The 22,120-nt window shown below is 35.0% G+C and overlaps 2 protein-coding genes across 5 annotated transcripts in view; one reads left to right on the forward strand and one right to left on the reverse strand.

Moving 5' to 3' along the window:
- The window catches only part of ABITRAM (actin binding transcription modulator), a 181,352-nt gene that overhangs the window by 101,617 nt on the left and 57,615 nt on the right, over positions 1 to 22,120 (forward strand). For all 3 annotated transcript variants that reach the window (XR_012470786.1, XR_012470783.1, XR_012470784.1), the window contains one exon: positions 17,388 to 17,556. The gene's annotated coding sequence lies outside the window, so the exon portion shown is untranslated. The remainder of the gene's footprint in view (positions 1 to 17,387; positions 17,557 to 22,120) is intronic.
- Positions 1 to 22,120, reverse strand: part of CTNNAL1 (catenin alpha like 1) — a 101,098-nt gene that overhangs the window by 56,624 nt on the left and 22,354 nt on the right. For both annotated transcript variants that reach the window (XM_074196753.1, XM_074196754.1), the window contains exons 3-6: positions 14,626 to 14,813; positions 10,747 to 10,866; positions 6,177 to 6,266; positions 5,492 to 5,662 (exon numbers count right to left, since the gene is read on the reverse strand). In XM_074196753.1, the coding sequence (XP_074052854.1) occupies positions 5,492 to 5,662; positions 6,177 to 6,266; positions 10,747 to 10,866; positions 14,626 to 14,813 (569 nt within the window). The remainder of the gene's footprint in view (positions 1 to 5,491; positions 5,663 to 6,176; positions 6,267 to 10,746; positions 10,867 to 14,625; positions 14,814 to 22,120) is intronic.

A 22,120-nucleotide genomic window follows, 5' to 3' on the forward strand; every position in this document is an offset into this window, starting at 1 on the left:
AAGATGTTAATTATCTTTTCATAATTGTCTTGCATTGACCTCATTTCTTTAACTATTTTTAACTCTACCATTCATCTATTTCCTTAATACTTTTAGGAATTCTTGGTGGACTTGGATTCAATTTGTAGTTTTCTTTGAGGTTGAGTTGTTTGGTTAGAGTCGTTTGGTTAAAGCTGTTATCTCCTTTTGAATTTTCCCTGCCACTACAGGAGCTTTTTTAAGGTCAGGTTCTTTATTGTTTGCTGATTTTTCTTGCCTATTGACTTTGAACAATTTTTTATTTTGTAAAGCTAATTTGATTTCCTTAATAGATTTACCTAGCAGGAAGGATGTACCATGAGACAATTGGTTCTAGTTATTTTATTGTACATATTTTTCACTAAATGAATAAGTTGGCATACACTCATTCACTGAATATTTATTAAGCATTATGTCAGGGGCTTTCTATTGCTCTTGGGTGATTTATCAGCTTTAATTTTTTAGAAATTGTGGTAGTTAATGATTCTCAGTTACACAACATTATTGAAGAAATACTATTATTTAACAATACCAGGCCTGACTACTCTACTACAAATGGAAGGAAAAAAGAAACTGAGTGCTACAAAATTAGAATGACTAAGAAGCTTAATTCTGGAGAAAAAAAGAAAAAATGTACTCCTTTTTTTGCAGTTGTGGGGAGGGAAAGAGTATGAGTATAGAATATTGCATTCATAGTCAGAAAGGATACACTGGTTAGTGTTTTTTTCACTGCTACAAGGGATGGGTGGCAATACATGGGGGGTAAAATAGCTGAAGAAAAGAACATATTGAGAAATTAAGGTAGTGCAAAATGGGTCACTGTTTCAGGGAAAAGGTTAGGATCATTTAAAGCACCATGAAACTTACCAGTAAAAACAGGTCTCTCTCCAACCTGTTCAATTCTAGGCTAAGCTCACTATTCCATTTTCAATGACTAGATTCTATGAGTCATTCATCCAATTGCATATTATAATATAGACTCATGTTTACTAAGAAAAATGATCTCAAACAAAAGATTTACAAAAATATTGTTAGTTTTTTTGAGGTGGCAAAAAATGAGAATTTGAGAGGGTGCCCATAAATTGGGGAATGGCTAAACAAGGTATATTATAAAACTGTGAGAAAATACTATGGTGGTGTAAGAACTGATGAAGGGGACAGTTTCAAAGAAACCTGGGGAATACTGGTATGAACTAATGCAGAGTGAAGTAAACAAAACCGAGATAACAGTTTATACACTGATAATAATATAGTGAAAACAAACAACTTTGACAGATAAATAACCAACCATGATTCCAGAAGATTAATAATGAAACATGCTATATAACTCATGTTAGAAAAGTGAAGGACTTAAGAATGCTGCATATATGTCGTGTGTGTGTGTGTGTGTGTGTGTGTGTGTGTGTGTATGTATCTTGGAAATGGGAAATTTATTTCACTTGACAATCAGTGTTTATGACAGTTTTTGACTAATTTTCTTTAGTTCTCAATGGGGGAGGCAGAGAAGGGGGAGCAGGGGAGAGAGGCGGAGAGAGAGAGAGAGAGAGAGAGAGAGAGAGAGAGAGAGAGAGAATTTTTGTTGATTGAAAAAATATATTATAATTTAAAAAATAAATTTAAGAGTTCTACCACTCTGTAAACAATTGAGAACCAATGATAAAGATACTAGGAATTTATCATCTACTTGGCTTTTCCCATATCAATATTTAAGTTAAACTCTTGAGTGATTATCTCATGTAGAAGATTCTACCATATATGCCTAATGAGGTTGTAAAATTTTATAAAAAAGAATTGTGCAATAGTAGTAACATAAAGGATGGTATCAGAGACATATGAACATAAAATAAGGTATGCTTATCATGAAAGAAGAAGGATAGCCAATAGTTAGGTTTCATGTTTTAATAGTAATTTGGCAAAGACAAGTATTTTTGAAGGAAAAGAGTCACCTATGGTGAATTTGATCTGCACTGGAAAGAGTAGCTTTTACATGAATGAGAACACAAATTTATGGAATAAATAAATGCATAAAGCTCATGTATGAATCAGCTTTCTATGATTAATCAATTTTACAAAATAATTTAGTATGTCCTAATCACCACTAGTTGAACTGAGCTACCTTCGAGTTTTTAAATTCCAAGTATTCAACAGGGTGTTAAAGCTGGAGATGGCACTTTATTGGGGGTTCTGTGGATCATGCTCACTGTTTCAGCACAGTTAATGAACTATGTTGACTAATCTAAAAGTTCTAACTATTAACAGGGATAATGACTTAAACAGAGAATGACTTCTTTGCTAACAGCAGTCATATACATAACTAATATGCACTTCAATAGAGAAATAGAAAATGGACAACTTTTTGGTCAGAGATGAGAATGTAGTCAATTAAAAATATAAGGGTACATACAGAGCCAATATGGTGGCATGAAGGCAGCATTTCATGGGACCTCTTTCCCCAAAAAACTCCAAAAGCCATCAAATTATGACTCTAGCCAAAATTTAGAGGGGCAGAACCCACAGAAAGACTGAGTGATACATTTTCCTAGTCCAAATTAACTTAGAAGTTCTGGGGGAAAGGTATGTTTCACCAAAACCAGGACTTGGAAAAAGCCCTGGTTGCAGCACAGCCCAGGAAGCACGTGAAGGGGCAGTGAGAGAACTCAGCTACACCAGACTGACTGTGAAGTGAGGAGCACTGGCTGCAGAATAGGGAGAAACCAGCCTGTACCTCCAGAGCATGGCCTACAGATGGTAAGGGGGTCCAGGGAGACTGCAGAAATCTCTCTGCTCTCCCTGGTGGCAGGACTCTGCTGTTTGCCCACACTCAGATCCAGGTTGCAGTTTGGGCTTCCATACTAAGATAGCTGAGCAGGGATCCTCCTTACAGCTCCAGGGCACAGGGGAGTGCTATGGTCATCTACATATCAAAGTACAGGCAAGAGAGCATAAGACCTTGGAGGAATAAAGGTCCCAGCGGGGTGTCCCCCTAAAGAAACTCCAAAGCCTTGGAAGTGCTGTAAATTAGTCTTGGGCTGAGGAAATGAGTAAACAACAGAAAAAGAAGAATGTGACCATAGAAAATTACTTTAGTCCCCTGGAAGATCAAAACACATACTCAGATGATGACAAAATCAAAGCTTCTGTATCCAAAACCTCCAAGAGAAATAGAAAATAGGCTCAGACTATGGATGAGCTCAAAAAAGACTTTGAAAAGCAATTAAAGGAGGTGGAGGAAAAATTGGGAGGAAAAATGAGAGTGATACAGATAAATCATGAAAACCAAATCAGCAACTTGGTGAAAGAAAAACAAAAAAATATTGAGGAAAATAATATGTTAAAAACCAGTTTAGGCCAAATGGAAAAAAGCAAAACAAAAGGCAAATGAGGAGAAGAATGACTTAAAAAGCAGAATTGGCCAGCTGGAAAAGGAGATAAAAAGCTCTCTGAAGAAAATAACTCCTTCAAATGCAGAATGGAACTAAAGGAAGCTGATGACTTTGCAAGAAATCAGGAAGAAATAAAACTCTTCCAAAAAAGCCAAAAACTAGAAGAAAATGGAAAATATCTCATTGGAAAAACAACCAATCTCAAAAACAGATCCAGAAGAAATCATTTAAAAATTATTGGGCTACCTGAAAGTCACAATCAGGACTTCATTTTTCAAGAAATAATACAGCAAAATTGCCCTGAGATCCCAGAAGCAGAGGGTAAAATAGAAATTGAGGGAATTCACTGGTCACCTCCTGCAATCACAAAAGATAAACTTCCAGGAATATTATAGCCAAATTCCAAAACTCCCAAATCAAAGAGAAAACTCTAAAATTCTAAAAGCTGCCAGAAACAAATTACCAAGGTTCCATAGTCAGGATTACACAGGATCTGGAAGCATCTACATTAAGGGCTTGTAGGGATTAGAGTAATATTCTGGAAGGCAAAAGATCTTGGTTTACAATTGAGAATCAACTACCCAGCAAAACTGAACATCCTCTTTCAGGGGAAAAGATGGACTTTCAACGAAAACAGGGTACTTTCAAACTTTCCTATTGAAACAACCAGAGCTGAACAGAAAGTTTGAATGAGAAGGACTAACTATGAAGAATTTAATGATATTGAAGTGTTTGTATTCCTGCATGGGAAGAAGATATTGATAACTCATATGAACTTTCTCATTTATAAGAACTGTTAGAAGGAACATATATAGACAGGGCACAGGAAGGAATGGAATATAATGGTATAATACAGTAAAAAGATGGGAGTCAATGGGTGATAAAGGAAAGTATTGGGAGGAAGGGAAAGGAGATGAAGAAGCTAAGAAATTTCACATAAGAGTCAAGGAAAAAGCTGGAGGAATGAGTGAGCCTTCATTCTCATCAGAAATGACTCAGAGAGGAAATAACATACACACTTAATAGGATATAGAAATCTATCTTGCTGAGTGAGATGAGCAGAACCAGAAAAATACTGTATGCCTTAACAGCAACATGGGGGTGATGATCAACCTTGATGGACTTGCTCATTCCATCAGTGCAACAATCAGGGACAATTTGGGGCTGTCTGCATGGAGAATACCATCTGTGTCCAGAGAAAGAACTGTGGAGTTTGAACAAAGACCAAGGACTATTACCTTTAACTTAAGGGAAAAAAAACCTGATATCTTATTGAATGATCTTGCTATCTCTTATACTTTATGTTTCTTCCTAAAGGATATGATTTCTCTCTCATCACATTCAATTTTGATCAATGTATACCATGGAAACAATGTAAAGACTGGCAAATTGACTTCTGTGGGGGTGAGGGGGAGGGGAAGTAAGATTAGGGGAAAAATTATAAAACTCAAAATAAATAAAATCTTTAAAACTTAAAAAAAAATAAATCTATCTTACCCTAGAGAAAAATGAGAAGAAAGGGATAGGATAAGGGGGAATGGGGGATGGAAGGGGGGAATAGGTGACAGAAAAGAGGGAAGATTGTGGGAGGGAGTACTCAGATACAACGCACTTTTGGACAGGGCCAGGATGAAAGGAGAGAGAGAGAGAGAGAGAGAGAGAGAGAGAGAGAGAGAGAGAGAGAGAGAGAACAGAATAAATGAGAGTGGGGAGGAATAGAGTATAGGGAAATACAGTTAGTAATAGCAACTGTGGGAAAAATATTGAAGCAACTTCTCTGGTAGACTTATGATAAAGAAAGCAACTCACCCCAGGGACAAAGCCATAGGAATCTGAACACAGACTGAAATATATATATTTTTTTCTCTCTCTCACTATTCTTGAGGTTTCTCTTCTTGGGTGGGGGGGGGAGGGTTTATGTTTACTCTTATAACAAAATTATAGTAATAATATAAGTATAGATCCTTCACTGAAAAAAATTAAAAACATTACCTATCTCTGTAAAACTTCTATCTTCTATAGCAAAACGTAACTAAAAACATAAATGAGAGAAAATGTGAAAAAACCTTGTATTTCTTTCTTATTCTTACCTTAAATTCTTTTATGCCAGCATATATACTGATAGAGGATACTTCATTCTCTCCATTTGGTCTACAGTCTGTTACAATTTCAATTACTTGTTCCAAAGCCAGTTTCATTCGCTGAAATACTCCAGCTTTATTTTTACGAGCTGATTCACAATTAGGATGCCTAAGACATGTCTTTAAAAAAAAATGTGAACCTCTTTTAGGTGAAAACTTACATACTTTATAGAGAAATGTATGAATTTTTATAAATAATGTCATTATAGCTGGTTTTCTAGTAAAATCTCTGTAGTTATGAGGAATTAAATGATCATTCATTCCTAGAGCCTCAATATAAGAAGCTTATTTATCCAGTATATAACAAGTATTCAATAGCTATATAAGGAATAAGCATGTATAATAGATAGGGTAGGAAGTTAGTAGCTTTGGATTCAAATTTTTCCACAGATAATGTGTAAGTTACCAATTTCCTTATCTGTAAAATGGGAATGATGATAATTGTACAATATCCGTCAAAGGATTATTCTAGAGATTGAGAATTTTTCCTTTTAGATTACTTAAAATAAAATTAACCTCTTACAGTACAGCTTTTAAAGTTAAAATTTTAACACATAAAAAAGAAAAAATGATGTAAACTGCCAGTCTTAAGGTCTCAATACAGAAACATTAAAGCCACTAATTTTCATCCTACCTTTGAAGCTGTGAGAAGCATCATAGTACACTTCTCAAGAACTGCCCGAGCTGCTGCCATTTCTGCCTTTTTCTTTTCATCTTTCAAATCCTAAAATGTAATGAAAATGATAATACTGGCTTTTTGAAGGATAATAGAAACAAATTCAACATCTGAAAATCATCTTCACTTTAAGAAAAAGGATTTTAAAATATCATAATTAAAGAAAATTGAAATATTTGAAAATTATCACCAGGTTGTGTTTCAAAAGCCTTATTTTTAAGTCGTTAACTGAAATCTGGAATGTATTTCCCAAATAGTAACAACATTTCATTTCAATTCTATAAGGTCAGCGTCCAAGGGCATATTTAATTACAATACTACTTAAAAGAACTCAGAGACTAGGATGTGCTATAGTGAACAATCTCAGTCCTGAAGAACTCATAAGGACATATGCCTTACTCCTTTGAAGAGAGATAATAACAATTGTACATGTTAACCTATAGCATACTTCTTGCTACCCTTGAGTGGGGGGGAGGGAAAAATGGGAGGGAGGGAAAAGTGGGAGGGAGAAAACTTTACCAAAAGAAATGTTAAAAATTATTTTTACATGTAACTGGAAACAGTAAAAAATGATTTTTTTTAAAAAAAGGAGAGGGATAAACCTATGGAATACTCTGGTAACACTTTCAGAAACAATAACTTCAGGGGCATTTGTCTAATTATTTTTGTTTATTTTATAAGGAAAGGTTTAGTGGGGAGAGATGCTATTAAGGGGAAATGACTGTGGTATAAAAAAGGTAACGACTCAGACTGAATTTGCAGTTCACTGAAACCTGATCTTTTTCAAAAACTGTCATGTAGCCATACTTTCCCATTCTTTATTTATGAAATTGATTTTTTAATATTCAGATATAAAACTTTGTATTTATTCCTATGAATTTCTCTAAATTTATTCCTTTATGTATCAGAAAAGATAATCACTAACAAGAACCAACAATCCTTGGCCTGGACAGTCAGAACATACTGATTTTGAAGGACACAGAGTAGAAATGATGTAAAATGTCTTATCAGCAGTTTTGCATCTTAGAGTTCAGCAGATAGTGAACTAGCTTTGGAACCAGGAAGTCATGGGTTCAAGTCCATCCTCTGGCATGTACTGTCTATTTGAACTCTGGGCAAGTAACCTCTGTGTCCCAGGTACCACGCTATGACTCTATGGTACACAGAAACTATTTCCTTGAATGAGTAGAAAGCTTCCTCTACCACAGATACCTTTTCCCTCCCTGGCTTTAACTTTCATTTTTTTTTCTATTACATGTAAAAATAATCAACATTCATTTTTTTAATATAAGTTCTAAATTTTCTCCCTCCCTCCCTCCCCACTCTTTGAGAAAGCAAACAATTTGATATAGATTAAACCTATGCAGTCATGCAGAACATTTCCATATTAACCAAGTTATGAAAACAGACAAAAGAACTCCAAGAAAAATAAAGTTTAAAAAGTAGACTTTGATCTACATTCAGTTCTATCAGTTTTCTCTGGAGGTGGATGGTATTTTTCATCATAAGACATCAACCATTTCTTGGATCAATATATTGCAGAGAATAGCTAAGTCATTCACAGTTGATCATTGTATAATACTGTTGTTACTGTGATTTTGCTCAATGCTTTGCATTGGTTCATATGTCTTCCCAGGTTTTTCTGAAGAAATCTTGTTCACTTTCTCTTATAGTACAATAGTATTCTATCAAAATCATATACCATAACTGGTTCAGCCATTCTCCAAATTATGGGCATCCCCTCAATTTCCAATTCTCTTCTCCCACAAAAAAGAGCTGCTATAAACATTTTTGTATATATGGGTCTTTTCCTTTTTCTTTGATCTCTTTTAGATACAAATCTAGTAGTGGTATTCCTGGAATTAACTTTCACCCAGAGATGTAACATGACATAGTGAATAAAGAGACAGCCTCAGAGTCAACATGACTTAGGTTCATATCTTTCTTGAGACAAAATGGCCCAAGCACTTCTCTCAGGCTCTAATGAGTTGAACTAAAGTGGTAAAGGGAGGTCTTCATGGGGAAAGAAATCACAGGTCCAGTCCCAAACTCAAAACCCCATTATTACCTTATTCAAATTGGCTCATGGTTCTAGCTTGCTCCTCCTAACCCCAACCATCATCCAATGTGGTACCTATTCTTCAAAGCTCCATATGATATACAAATGTGGCAACCATGTTATCTGTGCTTTCAACCAAATCATTGGTAAAAATCCTGAGAAAGCAAGGGTCTGGTGCTATTCCTAGTCATTCCTCTGAGTCAGTCAACCAGTTCCTAATGAATCAATCATCCACGAGCACATCCTAAACACTTAGTGCATTTCAAGGCCTGGATGAAGCATTCAGAATGCAAAGAAATGACAGCTCTGCCCTCCAGGAATCTTCACTGTGGTATGTGTGTGTGTGTGTGTGTGTGTGTGTGTGTGTGTGTGTGTACTCAAGATACAGAGAGCTAGTGGTGGGCTGAGGCAGCCTGGGAAAAATCGTTCTACAAAAGATGGGATTTTTGTTGAGTCCTGAAGAAAGCATAGGTAAAAAAAAGACAACACTCCAGGTCTGAGACATATAGGTGAAGTGACCTGTCCAGGGTCTCACAGCTGGCAGGTGTCTGAGGTCACACTGGAACTCAGGAAGTTGACCACTGTCACTAGCTATCCCTTCTTTACATACTATGGATTTAATTATGAAGGTACTCCCGGGTTTAGAAAGATTCAACTCATGGGCATTCAGATGCACACTACTTCACCCATCTTCAGGGCAGCTAGGTAGCAGAGGATAGAGCACTGGTCTTGGAGTCAGAATGGGAGTTTGAATCTAGCCTCATACTCTTGTCACTTAATAGCTATGTGAACTTGGGCAAGTCACTTAATCCTGATTGCCTTGCATTCAGGACCATCTCCAGCTGTCCTGATTCATATCTGACCACTAGACCCAGATGACTTGAGAGGAGAAGGTGAGGCTGGTGACTTAGCACAGTATCCCCCTCACTCAAATTTAATCCATGTGATTATCATGGCATCATCTCTCTGATGTCATGGTCTTCGTCAAAAAAAAATGAAGGGAAAAAACAATACTTTGTCCATCTTTTCTGCTCCTTTACTCTTTTATTTATTACAAATTTCCCAAGATGGATGGTATAGGAAATTTCTTTGAATAGTACTCAGAGATCCCCTTCTGAATGATCACTGAACTACACATCAATTCTTTTTAATTTAAATTTTCTTTTTTTGTGATCTTAATAATCAACACTCAAAGGACAAGGAAAGATTGTATGTCAAACTATGAATTCTTCATATGATTTTTTAAAAAGTTATTAAATTTAACATGTTAGGAATAATGTGGAAATGCTTCACATGTTGCATATATATACAAATATATATATATATATATATAAAATATATATAAATATAAATAATATAAAACCTGTACCAAATTGCTTATCATCTTAGGGAAAAGTGAGAAAATTTGGATCTCAAAATTTTATTTAAAAATGAATCTTAAAAAAATAATTCTGTTAACATAAGGACAAAATTTCCATTGTGCGTCCTCTTTTGAACTTTTTTTTTTTGAATCTCTATCAATAGTCTCCAACTCCCTGCTTCCATAATAAGTATAAGTATATGGTTTTTGGTCTTTGCAAGGCAATGGGGTTAAGTGACTTGCCCAAGGTCACACAGCTAGGTAATTTTTTTTAAGTGTCTGAGATCAAATCTGAACTCAGGTTCTCCTGACTCCAGAACCAATGCTTTATCCACTTGGCTACTAGCTGCCTCCCACAAATAAGTATATGTAAATAAAACAATTCAACATTTGATCATATCTGAAAACATGTCATTTTATACCTCTAGTCCATCACCTAGTTGATTTTCTAAAATTACTTTTCCTCAAGTATGAATAATCAATATAAATAAATAAAAATATTTTTCTCATTCAATTTTTTCTGTTTTTTCTCTAATTATTAATATTTTCACTGAAAACTAAAGTGGATGCTAGGCAGGTTGGTGGTTCAGCAGACAGATTGCCTTATCTAGAGTCTTAAAGACCTAAGTCCTCAAAGACTTACATCTATAAACTGAGGATAATAATAACATATACCTCCCAGAATTATTGTGAGAATTAAATAAAATTATTTTTGTAAAGTGCTATACAAATTTTTAAATGTAAACAATATATAAATATAGCTATTATTATTAACAATAATAAAAGTACTCAAATCATCAAATCTTAAGAGTTTAAATGATCCAATCTCAAACCTAATCCAATCTCTTCCTGAAACATGAATGTGCTATAAAATAAATATTAGACAAATGAGCAAATTGAAAATATATGGTATTTTGGTTGACATTCTTCAAGCATTTGTGAACTGGCCTGTGTACCTAAAATCTATTTAAATTTTTTTTTATATAGACAAACAGTACACATAATTGTTACACATTCTTGTGGAAAAAACAAAACAAATAAAAGTAAACTTTGCTTTTTTGCTATAAACTTCTATACTAAACTTTACTATAAACCTAGAAAATACATACATTTTGTCTGTCTCCAGTTAAGTGTGCAAACTCTACCATTTCATTTCCAAACTGACTGAATATTTGCACAAACTCCTGAAAACTCCTCACAGTCTCCAATTGTTCCATAGTTGCAAGGACCTATAAAACAAAATATAATTTTTAACCTTAACAATAATAAGATTTACTTATATAATTTTAAAAAATTATTCCTGGAGTTTTTATTTGTAAAGGAAGTAAATCAGGGTAATTTTTGATCAAATTGGGAAGTTTATTAAATAAACTGATTGCATGTTAGGGCTCTGGCCTCAAGATAAAAGGTCACTTTTAGGAAAGGAAAAGAAAGAGGTCACTTCCAGAGATTGGCTGACTTAAGTTCATCTCTGTCTCTAGAGTCTTGGAATCAGACCATTCTGACATCATCAACTTGAATCACTCCCATAACACAGAACCCTGGGGACCCACCATCACCATCCCCAACCTGCTCTCACCATTCAGGTGTCTTGGAGAACTACTACCCTGAATTCATGTTACTATGAAGGTGTGCTTTACTACAATAAAGCCCTTAAGCTCCCACTGATGTTTTTACATCAAAGGCTACAATTAGCTCTAAGAAATGGCCTTTAAATGACATAGTAAAGAAAGTAGTAACAAAATATCTGCCATATCCCACAAATACACTCAGCATTATTAAGGCTAACATACATAAAGGTCACAAAAAAGAAGAACAGATATGTAAGAATCATGTGTGGTCACAGTGGTAGTGGGGAAAGATTCATATATTGGAACATGTGTGACCAAGGCAAGTGCAAGGAGAGGAAATTCATGCCTTTGATGCTTTGAGGCCCTAATCTTGGTCTTATAGTCACTTCCAGGTGACTATCCAATAGTCAGTGCTGGTCAGTGTTTGGTTGTAGTTTTTGTGTCAGCTAGAATTCTTAGAGGCTTTGTGCCCAAGATATCTATCACTATAAACTGAAAAACACTAACCCATTTTATATATGATTCATTAATTTCTCTGAAACTATAAATCCTAGCTGTGCCCAAATTAACTGTTCCCCAAATTATGGTTCCTAATATGATGTAACTAAAAAAAGGTACACCATTTAAATGGGCTCTATTTTCACAATCATCCTTTATTATTTTTTTAAACATAATATCTTTAATCCTTCCTATTGACTTCTCTGGCAATTCTATTTTTTTTAGGCTTTTGCAAGGCATATGGGGTTAAGTGGCTTGCCCAAGGCCACACAGCTAAGTAATTATTACATGTCTGAGACTGGATTTGAACCCAGGTACTCCTGACTCCAGGGCCGGTGCTTTATCCACTGTGCCACCCAGCCACCCCAACACAATCATCCTTTATAAAATTCACTTCTATAGCTTATCAAATCAATACTGTAGAGTAGAAACAATTATTTGGGTTAGGAAACTTTTAGAAATAAAAATTACCCTTAAAAAGATGATCACATCATCAACACTCTACTTTAATCAAGCACACCTCCAAATCATTACCTAAGACTGGTAGGCCTGTTTTATTTTTTAACAATTTAATTTTATTCTTACCTGTCTTTGGAATCCAGAATCAAAAAGTGTACTGTGTGAATGGGAAAGGGGAGAATACCTCCCAAATGTCTAAGGATAGAGTATAACTCTTTTGACCAAGAGCAGGAAGTCAACATTTTCTGTTCAAATCCCATAATCTTGCCACAGGATTTATTTGCTACATAATGGTTATGGAAAAAAATCAAGTGCATACCAATTTCCCACTTCCTAGGAAGCTGCTCTTCTTAGATCAGACAAAGGCATATATTACCCAAGATTACCACGGTCTCAATCCTCATCAGCTTTATTACAACACAACAATGACAAGGAACTGGGTTTGTGCAAAACACTATAGTTAGCCTGTAGAAACATGCTTAGAGTCAGTGCCAAATTTCCTAAAACTGTAGGAAAAGTAAATCCCTAAAATTCATTACACAGGCACAAACTCCTCTAGGTCCTCACAAATAAGAATTTTTCTTTAGTGCTCCCCCAGGTGGATGATCTGAACTGGAAGCAAAGGGGTATGGATTAAGGGTGGGAAAGGAAAGAACCAAATACTTGTCACGTGCAGGATAAGTGACTGTGCCTGGAAATGGTTTCAACAGTGTCATATACTAATGGACAACAGTTACTTCCTAAGGTCCTTTCGCAGACTAACAATAATGATAAAACCTTAGACTTCTACATAGTTCAGAAACATAAAAAAGAACTTTCATATTCATTACCTGACCTGATATTCCCAATCACTTGGCACACTAGGGATGATCTTCCAGTCCCTGTTTAGTTCTAAATCCTATGATCCTAAGAAATCCTGCCTCCCTCTAGATGCTGACCACTTAACATAAGTTTCTGGAAATAGCATTAGCTCCTAAAGGAGTCTACAAATCTGAGGACTAAAGCAAAATCCAGTCATTTGTCTCAGAGAGATACTCTACTTTCCCTGATGAAATTAACTTAGGCCTAAGAAGGTTAAATTGATTCCATAACATTTTTTACTGATCTTATTTATTTTAGCCTATCAAAAATTAATTGATTTTGTCCAGACTTAAGTCATGACCTCTGAACTTAATATAGAAATTCAGCTGGCCTATAAAGAGCTAAGTTTAGAAATATAGTTCTCTTGTTAATCACTGTTCTATTCTTGCCTCAAAAAAAAATCTGTTATCCCTGAGGAACACAAGTGGATACCAGGGAGTCTGGTCTAGTATCTTTACACCCTCAAGCTATCCTCCAAAGATGTCTGCTTTGTTATCCAAAGAAATCTTGTTCACTTTCTCTGACCTTGCACGTGGACTCAAATAATGAATATTTCTTAGCCACAGGAAGGAAGGAAGGAAGGAAGGAAAGAAGGAAGGAAGGAAGGAAGGAAGGAAGGAAGGAAGGAAGGAAGGAAGGAAGGAAGGAAGGAAGGAAGGGGTTGTTGCTAGTCCTTATACCCAACTTCCAACCAATCATGATGTTCCCCATAGTCAACTCTGTAACCAATCATGTTGTCCTCAACCCTCATGATGCTGCCAACCCTATAACCAATTGTATTCTTTCCTCCCATATTCAAAATCTTGTTCTTTGTAAATTATTCTTCAAAAACTATAAAAAGGGGGGTGACTAGGTGGCAAAGTGGATAGAGCACCAGCCCTGGAGTCAGGAGTACCTGAGTTCAAATCCAGCCTCAGACACTTAATAATTACCTAGCTGCGTGGCCTTGGGCAAGCCACTTAAACCCATTACCTTGCAAAAAAACAAAACAAAACTATAAAAAGGGAGCTGTTCTTCTACTCTAGGTATTTGGCTAATCTGAGGCAATTCACTAACTCATTCAATCTATTAGCAAGTTCTGTCCATTATTAAAATGTTATCTAGCTCAGAAAACATGCCTTAACATCTTCCTTTGTTGAATTTAACTAGCAATAGGACTAATGTCTACCTCTTCCCATTTATGCTGGAGATAATCTAGCAGCCTGGATTACTCAGAATGTTGTAACAGAATCATGCTCAGATAGGAACTGAACTTCCTTTTAACTCTGGAATTCTATAGGGTGGTAAGAGTGGAAAGAACACTAGGTCTGGAGCTGACTCTCTTAGCTTCTAGTTGATTTTGAGCAGGTCATGTAACTTTCCTGTCCCTATTTTTTCTGAAGAAAAGTAATCGTTGTTTAATGTAATGTACACGGAATCATTGCTATGACTGACCCACTTCATTTACTTGGTTATCACTCATGCCAAACAAACTATTGTGCTAATAAAAGTTAATTTATAATATATTATGCTATAATAAAGAGGATTAAACTAACCCTAGAAACCTTATTAACAACTCTCATAACTGTTTTTTGTAGAAAGAGTAGAAAAGCCAAATACCTTGTTTCTTGAAGTTATAATTTGTTTAATGACTATTTGGTCAGCCAGTAACAACACTTTTGTCACAGAAGAAAGAAGTAACCTTGCAGCTTTTATGACTCCTGTTTTGTCTGTAAAAATTGTTACTTGCCCATCAGATTCTGCATTATTCAAGCTGGTTACATCTGTAAGTTCTGCAATTGTTTCTCCTGCCGAGAAAACCCAAATAAAAACAAAATTATTTAAAAAAGATAAGCATATACTTAATATATTTAAATCACACTTAGTTATATTATGCTGTCCTGGATATCATGTTGCTGTACATCTTCTACTCCACTTTGTGAGGAAGATGATTAAAAAATAATCAGCAAAAGATATTTTTAAAAGACTTTATATATATATGTATATTTTTGCAAGCCAAAGTGATTAAGTGGCTTGCCCAAGGCCACGCAGCTAGGTAATTATTAAGTGTCTGAGGTTGGATTTGAACTCAGGTGCTCATGACTCCAGGGCCAGTTCTCTATCCACTGTACCACCTAGCACCCCTAAAAGAGACTTTTAAAAAATATTTTATTTTCCCAAAAATTTTATGTAAAGACAATTTTTAACATTAATTTTTTAAAAAAAAGTTCCAAATTTTCTCCCTCCCACTCCTTATTCCTCCCTAAGATGGCAAGCAATTTGATAAAGATTATATATGTGCAATCATGCAAAATATATTTTGACATTAGTCATGTTGTAAAAGATATAGATCCAAAGGGGAAAAAACTGTGATAAAAATAAAATGAAAAATAATATGCTTTATGTACCCCTTATATCAGATTACCCACTGTCAAGGATAGGGCTTAGGAAAGGGAAGAAGGGAGAAAAATGTGGAAGTCAAAATCTTACAAAAATGAACAGTGGAAATTATCTTTACATGTTAATTAGAAAAAATAAAGAAGGAAAACTGAACAACCAATAATAGTACACAATTGAAAAAATAGTATGCTTGTATCTACATTCAGATTCTATCAGTTCTTTCTCTGGAGCTAGACAAAGTTTTTTCATCGTAAGTCCTTGTCTTGAATCACTGTATAGTTGAGAAAAGCTAAGTCACAATTTATCATCATACAATATTTCTGTTACTATGTACAATATTCTTCTGATTCTGTTCATTTCACTTTTCATCAGTTCATGTAAGTCTTTCCAGGTTTTTCAGCCTGCCCATCTTTTTTTTTTTAAGGTTTTTGCAAATGGGGTTCAGTGGCTTGCCCAAGGTCACACAGCTAGGTAATTATTAAGTGTCTGAGGCCAGATTTGAACTCAGGTACTCCTGACTCCAGGGCTGGTGTTCTATACACTGTGCCACCTAGCCACCCCTGCCCATCATTTCTTGTAGCACAATAGTATTTCATCACAATCATATATCATAATTTGGTCAGTCTTTCCCTAATTGATGAGCATCCTCTCATTTTCCAATTCTTTTTCACTATAAAAAAGCAGCTATAAACATTTTTGTTCATAAAGATCCATTCCCTTTTTAAAAATCTCTTTGAGATACAGATCTAGCAGTGGATCTAGCTGCATCAAAAGTTTGGACACTTCCAAATTGTTCTTCAGAATGATAGGATGGAGTTTCCAACTCCACTAAATGTATTATCATCCCAATTTTCTCACATCCCTTCCAACATTTATCTTCCTTTAAAAGAGACGTCTGGTTTCATTAACCATTTAGCCTCAAATATCATACCTCCTACACATATAGGAAAGTGTAAGAACTAATACTGATAAGGCTGTCCTACCAGCACCTCCAACTTGACATGTTCAAAAACATAACTATATTTTCTCTAAAACCTTCATCTCAATTTCTGATTTCCATACTTCTGCAGTCTACCATATTCAAGTTTGTAGAAAATCTATTTCTTTCTCCCTGACTTCTCATATCTAATCAGTTGTGTTGTAGAATATATCTCTTCAAGATCCCTAGTATCTACTTCTTCCTTTCCAGTCACATTATCACTATTTTAGTACATGCCTTCATTGTTATCTATGAGGACTATTAAAATATACATCTGTAATTTATCTTCCCATTTGACTCTCTATTCTTTTACCACTGTATTGAAAAAGATCTGATTGTGTCACTCTTTCCCTCAAAACTCCTTAATGAATGCTACTACTAGATAATGCTCCAATCTCTGACATTCAAGGCACACCAAGATATGATTTCATTCTATATTTCCAGTTTTATCTCATACATCTCTTTCTTCCATTGTCCAGCTAGACACTACCTTAAGTAGGCCCTACTTTGCACTGTCCTTATACATTTATCATGTATTATTTTGTATTAAGTGTATTAATATCATATATTACTATGTGTTATGCTTTCATTGAAATAAGTGGTTCTAGAGAAGGAAATGACAAATCACTATAATATCTTTGCCAAGAAAACCTCATAGACAGTATTGGAGTGCTATGATGTGTGGGTTATGAAGAACTGGACACAACTGAATGATTGAACACCACAAACCTTATATTAGATCACTATCTCCAGGAAGGCATAAATTGTGACTGATTTAATCTTTGTGTCCTCTCTAGAATTTAGCATGCTGTTTACTTCACATAAGAGATGTTTTTTAAAATGCCTGTTATATTCGCTAAGTTTAGTTATTAAAAGTCCGTCTGGGCTACACATTTGATAGAAGTGATTCATGCCAATAAAGAATCTTCAAACCTGTATATATTCTTTATTAGTTACATGACTTTGAATAAATCACTCTGTGTCTTGATTTCTTCATTTGTAGTGGGAGTTCTGCTGTGCAATGCCCTGGTCAGGCAAGTAATTGAGGATATTTAAGCTGGAGAAGATCTGGAAAACTGGGACAAATCTTCATGTATATGAAGGGCTATCATATCAAATAGGACTTAGACTTGTGCTGCTGGTTCCAGAAGGCCAATAGGAATTACAAAGAGGTAAATTTAATCATGATACAAGGAAAGTAATCAATAGAACTATGCAATAATAGAATAAGCTGTCTCAGGAGGACATATCAGAAAGGGGGCCGAGAGCAGAGGCTGGATGATGACTTGTCAGAGAGGATATGGAAAGGAATTCTTATTCAGTTGTGGGTTGAATGACACTTGAATGGACTCTGACAACCCCTCCAAATCTGAAAGTCTATAAAAATATGGTTAACCTTTGCATCATCTGCCTTACAGCATTTATGCTTCCTTTCTTCCATCCTTAAAAAATTTTATTTTTTTCAAATAAAGCCTGGCTTCTCTTTTCTGGCCCTCCCTCACCAACTATGAAAAAAAGAAAAATAAAACTGCTAAGGCAAATTCCTGCATTATCCATCCCCTCTGAAAACCCCATTTCTACCACCAAAGTCTTAATTTGTCTATCACTTCTCTATCAGGAGGTGGTAGCATGTTTTATCATGAGTCCTTTTGGAATCATGATTATTCATGGTATCGATCAGAGTTCCTAAGTCTTTCAAAATTATTTGTCCTTAGAATATTGTTGTTATTGTATAGATTGTTCTATGGTTCTACGGATTGTATATATATAGGTCCTTTTCCTCTTTTTATTATTTTTTTTTGGAAATTATGAAGACCAACTGGGTCAAAGACTTTGTACAGTTTAATGACTAGATCAGTTCACAGCTCTATCAACAGTGGATTAATATATATTTCTTCCCCCAGTCCTTCTAGCATTTGTCATTTTCTTTTTTTAGTCAATTTTGTCAGTCTAATGGATGTGAGATATATATTCAGAGTTGCTTTATTCTCTGTTTCTCTAATAGTGATTTCAAGCACTTTTTAAATATTGCTGTTGATAGCTTAGATTTTTTAATATGAAAATTGTCTCTTTGTATCCTTTATTTATAAATTCTTATAAATTTTAATCAGTTCCTTATAGTTTAAAAATTAGAACTTTAAAAGAGAAATTTGTTGTAAAGACCCCCCCTTCCCCCAGTTATCTGCTTACTTTTTAAATTTAGTTGCAATGTTTTGTTTCTGCAAAAAACTTTTAAATTTTAAATGGAAAATTATTCATTTGAACCTTCTGTGATCCTCCCTGTATTTTTTATTTATGAACTCTTCTGTTCAGAGATCTGACAGGTATTTTCTTCCTTCATCCTTTAATTTGTTTATGATATCATTCTCCATGTCCAAAATGTGTATCTATTGGAGTTTATTGCTATACAATATGAACTATTGGTCTAAACCTAATTTTTCATATTCCTTTCTAATTTTTCTAATAGTTTTCGCTAAACAGTAAGTTCTTACCCCAAAGGGTGGGATTTTTAGGAGTTTATCAAATAGTAGGCTACTGTCCACAATTGCTTCTGTATATTGCGTACCTAGTCTGTTCCCCAGATAAAGCTATTTCTTAACCAGCACCAAAATGTTCTTTATTCTTATTGTTTGTAGCATAATTTGAGATGTGGTATTGCTCAACCTTTTTCCTTACCACTTTCCCCCCCCCCATTAATTCCATTGAGATTCCTAAACTTGAGTTGAAATTTAATATTTTTTCTAGTTCTATAAAGTAATTCCTTGGTAGTCTGACTGGTATGGCATTGTGTAAATAAATTAATTTAGGTAGTATTGTCATTTTTACAAATTGGACTGACCTACCCATTACAAATGAATATTTCTTCAATTATTTGCATCAATTCTTCCAGTCTTTCTTAACAGTCCTTGTGTCCATGCCACTTCTTAATCTAAGACATTACTTATATTTGTCCTAAAATTACCCTTTTTTTGTCTTGGGCTTGTTTTAACCTACTATATTTCTTTCTTATATTTGGTGTGATCTTCTGATTAGTCTTATTTTCACCAGCATGGTCCTTCTATTAGCACTTAGAGACTTCAGGATCTTTAATAGAGGCTTTAACTTCTGCCCTGTTGTGATTGCTCTCCCAGCTTCTGCTGGCCATTGTTGTTGTAGTTCTGACCTGAAGAACCTTTTTTGTTTCTCTTTGTTTTGCTGGCATGTGTGTGGGAGAGCTGGGCATCTTTACAATCTTTCATACTGACAACATAACCAGAAGTGTATATTATTCAGTCCCCACAGATGGTGTTTCTGGGTCAGCTGATTGCTCATTCTGTCTGGGTGACTCTATGGCAAGTAATATAGAGGGGATATTAAAGAGGAAGATTGTGTTTTGTGGCATATTTCTGACTCATGCCTTGTTGACATGGACAAGGCTCAAAAGAGTCCAGAATGGAAAGTCATGAATTCCAGTTTTGATATATTGAGTTTGAGATACCTATATTGAGTTTGAGATGCCTATAGGATATCAAAGTGAATTTTTTTTTCAATTGTGATTACGGAGAGAGAATATGAAGATAATATATATATCAATATATCCTTGTATAGATATATGCAATGCCTCTATCTGTGTATATTTGTCATCTATATAGAGATCATTTTAACACAACCACATAATGTGCAATGTAACATGAATATGTAAACACACGATGTACACATGTATACACATAGCCTACATAGGTAACATTAAATCTCTGGCAGCTGAGGAAATCACCAAAAGAAAGAGAATATAGTATAGCATTGGGATAAGAGGGCTCAAAAGAACTTTCAGTGACACCAAAAGTTAGAGGATGATGAATGATGATCTAGCAAAAAAGCCTGAATAGAAATGATTAGACAGGTAAAAGAATGAAAAGAAAGCAGTGTCATGAAAATCAAGGGATTAGAGGGTATCATGAGGAGAAAGTGATCAACAGTGTCAAGTTTCAGAGATTGAGATGAAAACTAAGAGAAGGCCAATGAATTTAGAAATCAAAAATTGATTGATAACATTGAAGAACTAAGTTTATATCAAGTTGGTAAAGTGAGGAAATGAGTACTGATTGCTTTTTTTGTTTGTTTTTTTGAGTACTGATTGCTTCTACTAGGATTTTGTTATCAAGGAAAAAATATACAGGATTAAAACTTGAGGGCATAACAGAGTCAAGTGGAGATTTTTTAAAAAAGTGGATCAGAGCATATTTGTAAGTATTAGAGAAGAAACCAATATATTGAGAACAATGATTGTGGAGAAAAAGAGATGACTGAAGGGACTTGTTCCTAGAGGAGAAGGAAGGGATAGGTTCAATGGAACAAGTGGCAAGCTAAAAAGTCACCTCTTTGTCAGAGACTAGAGCAAGGGGTGAGAAGAATGAAGGATGATGAATATAGAAGAAAAAGCTTGAGATGAATTGCTTTTATTTTCTCAGTAAAGAGATTATTTCCCTAGGTTTCTGGGCAGGGCTTAAACCAATAGAATATAAACAGTCCTTTAAAAGTAATCCAAGTCAGGTGCAGCTAGGTGGTGCAATGGATAGAGCACTGGGGAAGACAGGAGGACCTGAGTTCAAATCCAACCTCAGACACTTAATAATTACTGAGCTGTGTGACCTTGGGCAAGTCACTTAACCCCATTGTCTTGCAAAAACAAGCAAACATGGTCAAAGGATATGTGGAGGCAATTTCCAGATGAGGAAATCAAAGCTAACATTATATGGATATGAAAATTTGCTCTAAATCATTACTTATCAGAGAACTGCAAATTAAAGAATCTCTAAGGTACTACCTCACACCTCTCAGACTGACCAATATGACCAGAAAGGACAATGATCAATGTTGGAAGGGATGTGGGAAATCTAGGACACTAATGTATTGTTGGTGGAGCTGTGAACTCATCCAACCATTCTGGAGAGCAATATGGAATTATGCCCAAAGAGCAATAAAAATGTGCATACCCTTTGATCCAGCAATACCACTACTGAGTCTATACCCTGAAGAGATCATGAAAAAGGGTAAAAACATCACTTGTACAAAAATATTCATAGCAGCTCTGTTTGTGGTGGCAAAGAATTGGAAATTGAGTCAATGTCCGTCAGTTGGGGAATGGCTGAACAAATTGTGGTATATGTGGTATGGAACACTACTATTCTATTAGAAACTGGGAGGGATGGAAATTCAGAGAAGCCTGAAAGATTTGCATGAACTGATGCTGAGTGAGATGAGCAGAACCAGAAGAACATTGTACACCAAAACAGCAACATGGGGTTAATGATCAGTCTTAATGAACTTTCTCAGACCAAAGACTACCTTTAATTAAAAAAAACCCATTATGTTATTATGTAATCTTGCTATTACTTATATTTTATTTTTTTTCCTTAAGGATATGATTTCTCTCTCAACATGTTCAATTTAGATCAATGTATAGCATGGAAACAATGTAAAAACTAACAGACTGCCTTTTGTGGGGGGGTGGGGGATAGAAGTGAGATTTGGGGAAAAATTGTAAAACTCAAAAATAAATAAATAAATTGATTTTTTAAAAAAACCCAATACAATAGAATGAAAAATTAAAAAAAAAACCCAAAGCAAACAAAAAAGATAATTCAAGCCTTCATGATAGGAGCATCTTTGACATAAAAGTAACATAAACATATGCATCTAACATACATACATATATGTTATAGTATATATATATATATATTTGTGCTATATGTATCA

The sequence above is a fragment of the Macrotis lagotis genome, chromosome 8 (genome assembly GCF_037893015.1).
Source record: "Macrotis lagotis isolate mMagLag1 chromosome 8, bilby.v1.9.chrom.fasta, whole genome shotgun sequence".
Lineage (NCBI taxonomy): Eukaryota > Metazoa > Chordata > Mammalia > Peramelemorphia > Peramelidae > Macrotis > Macrotis lagotis.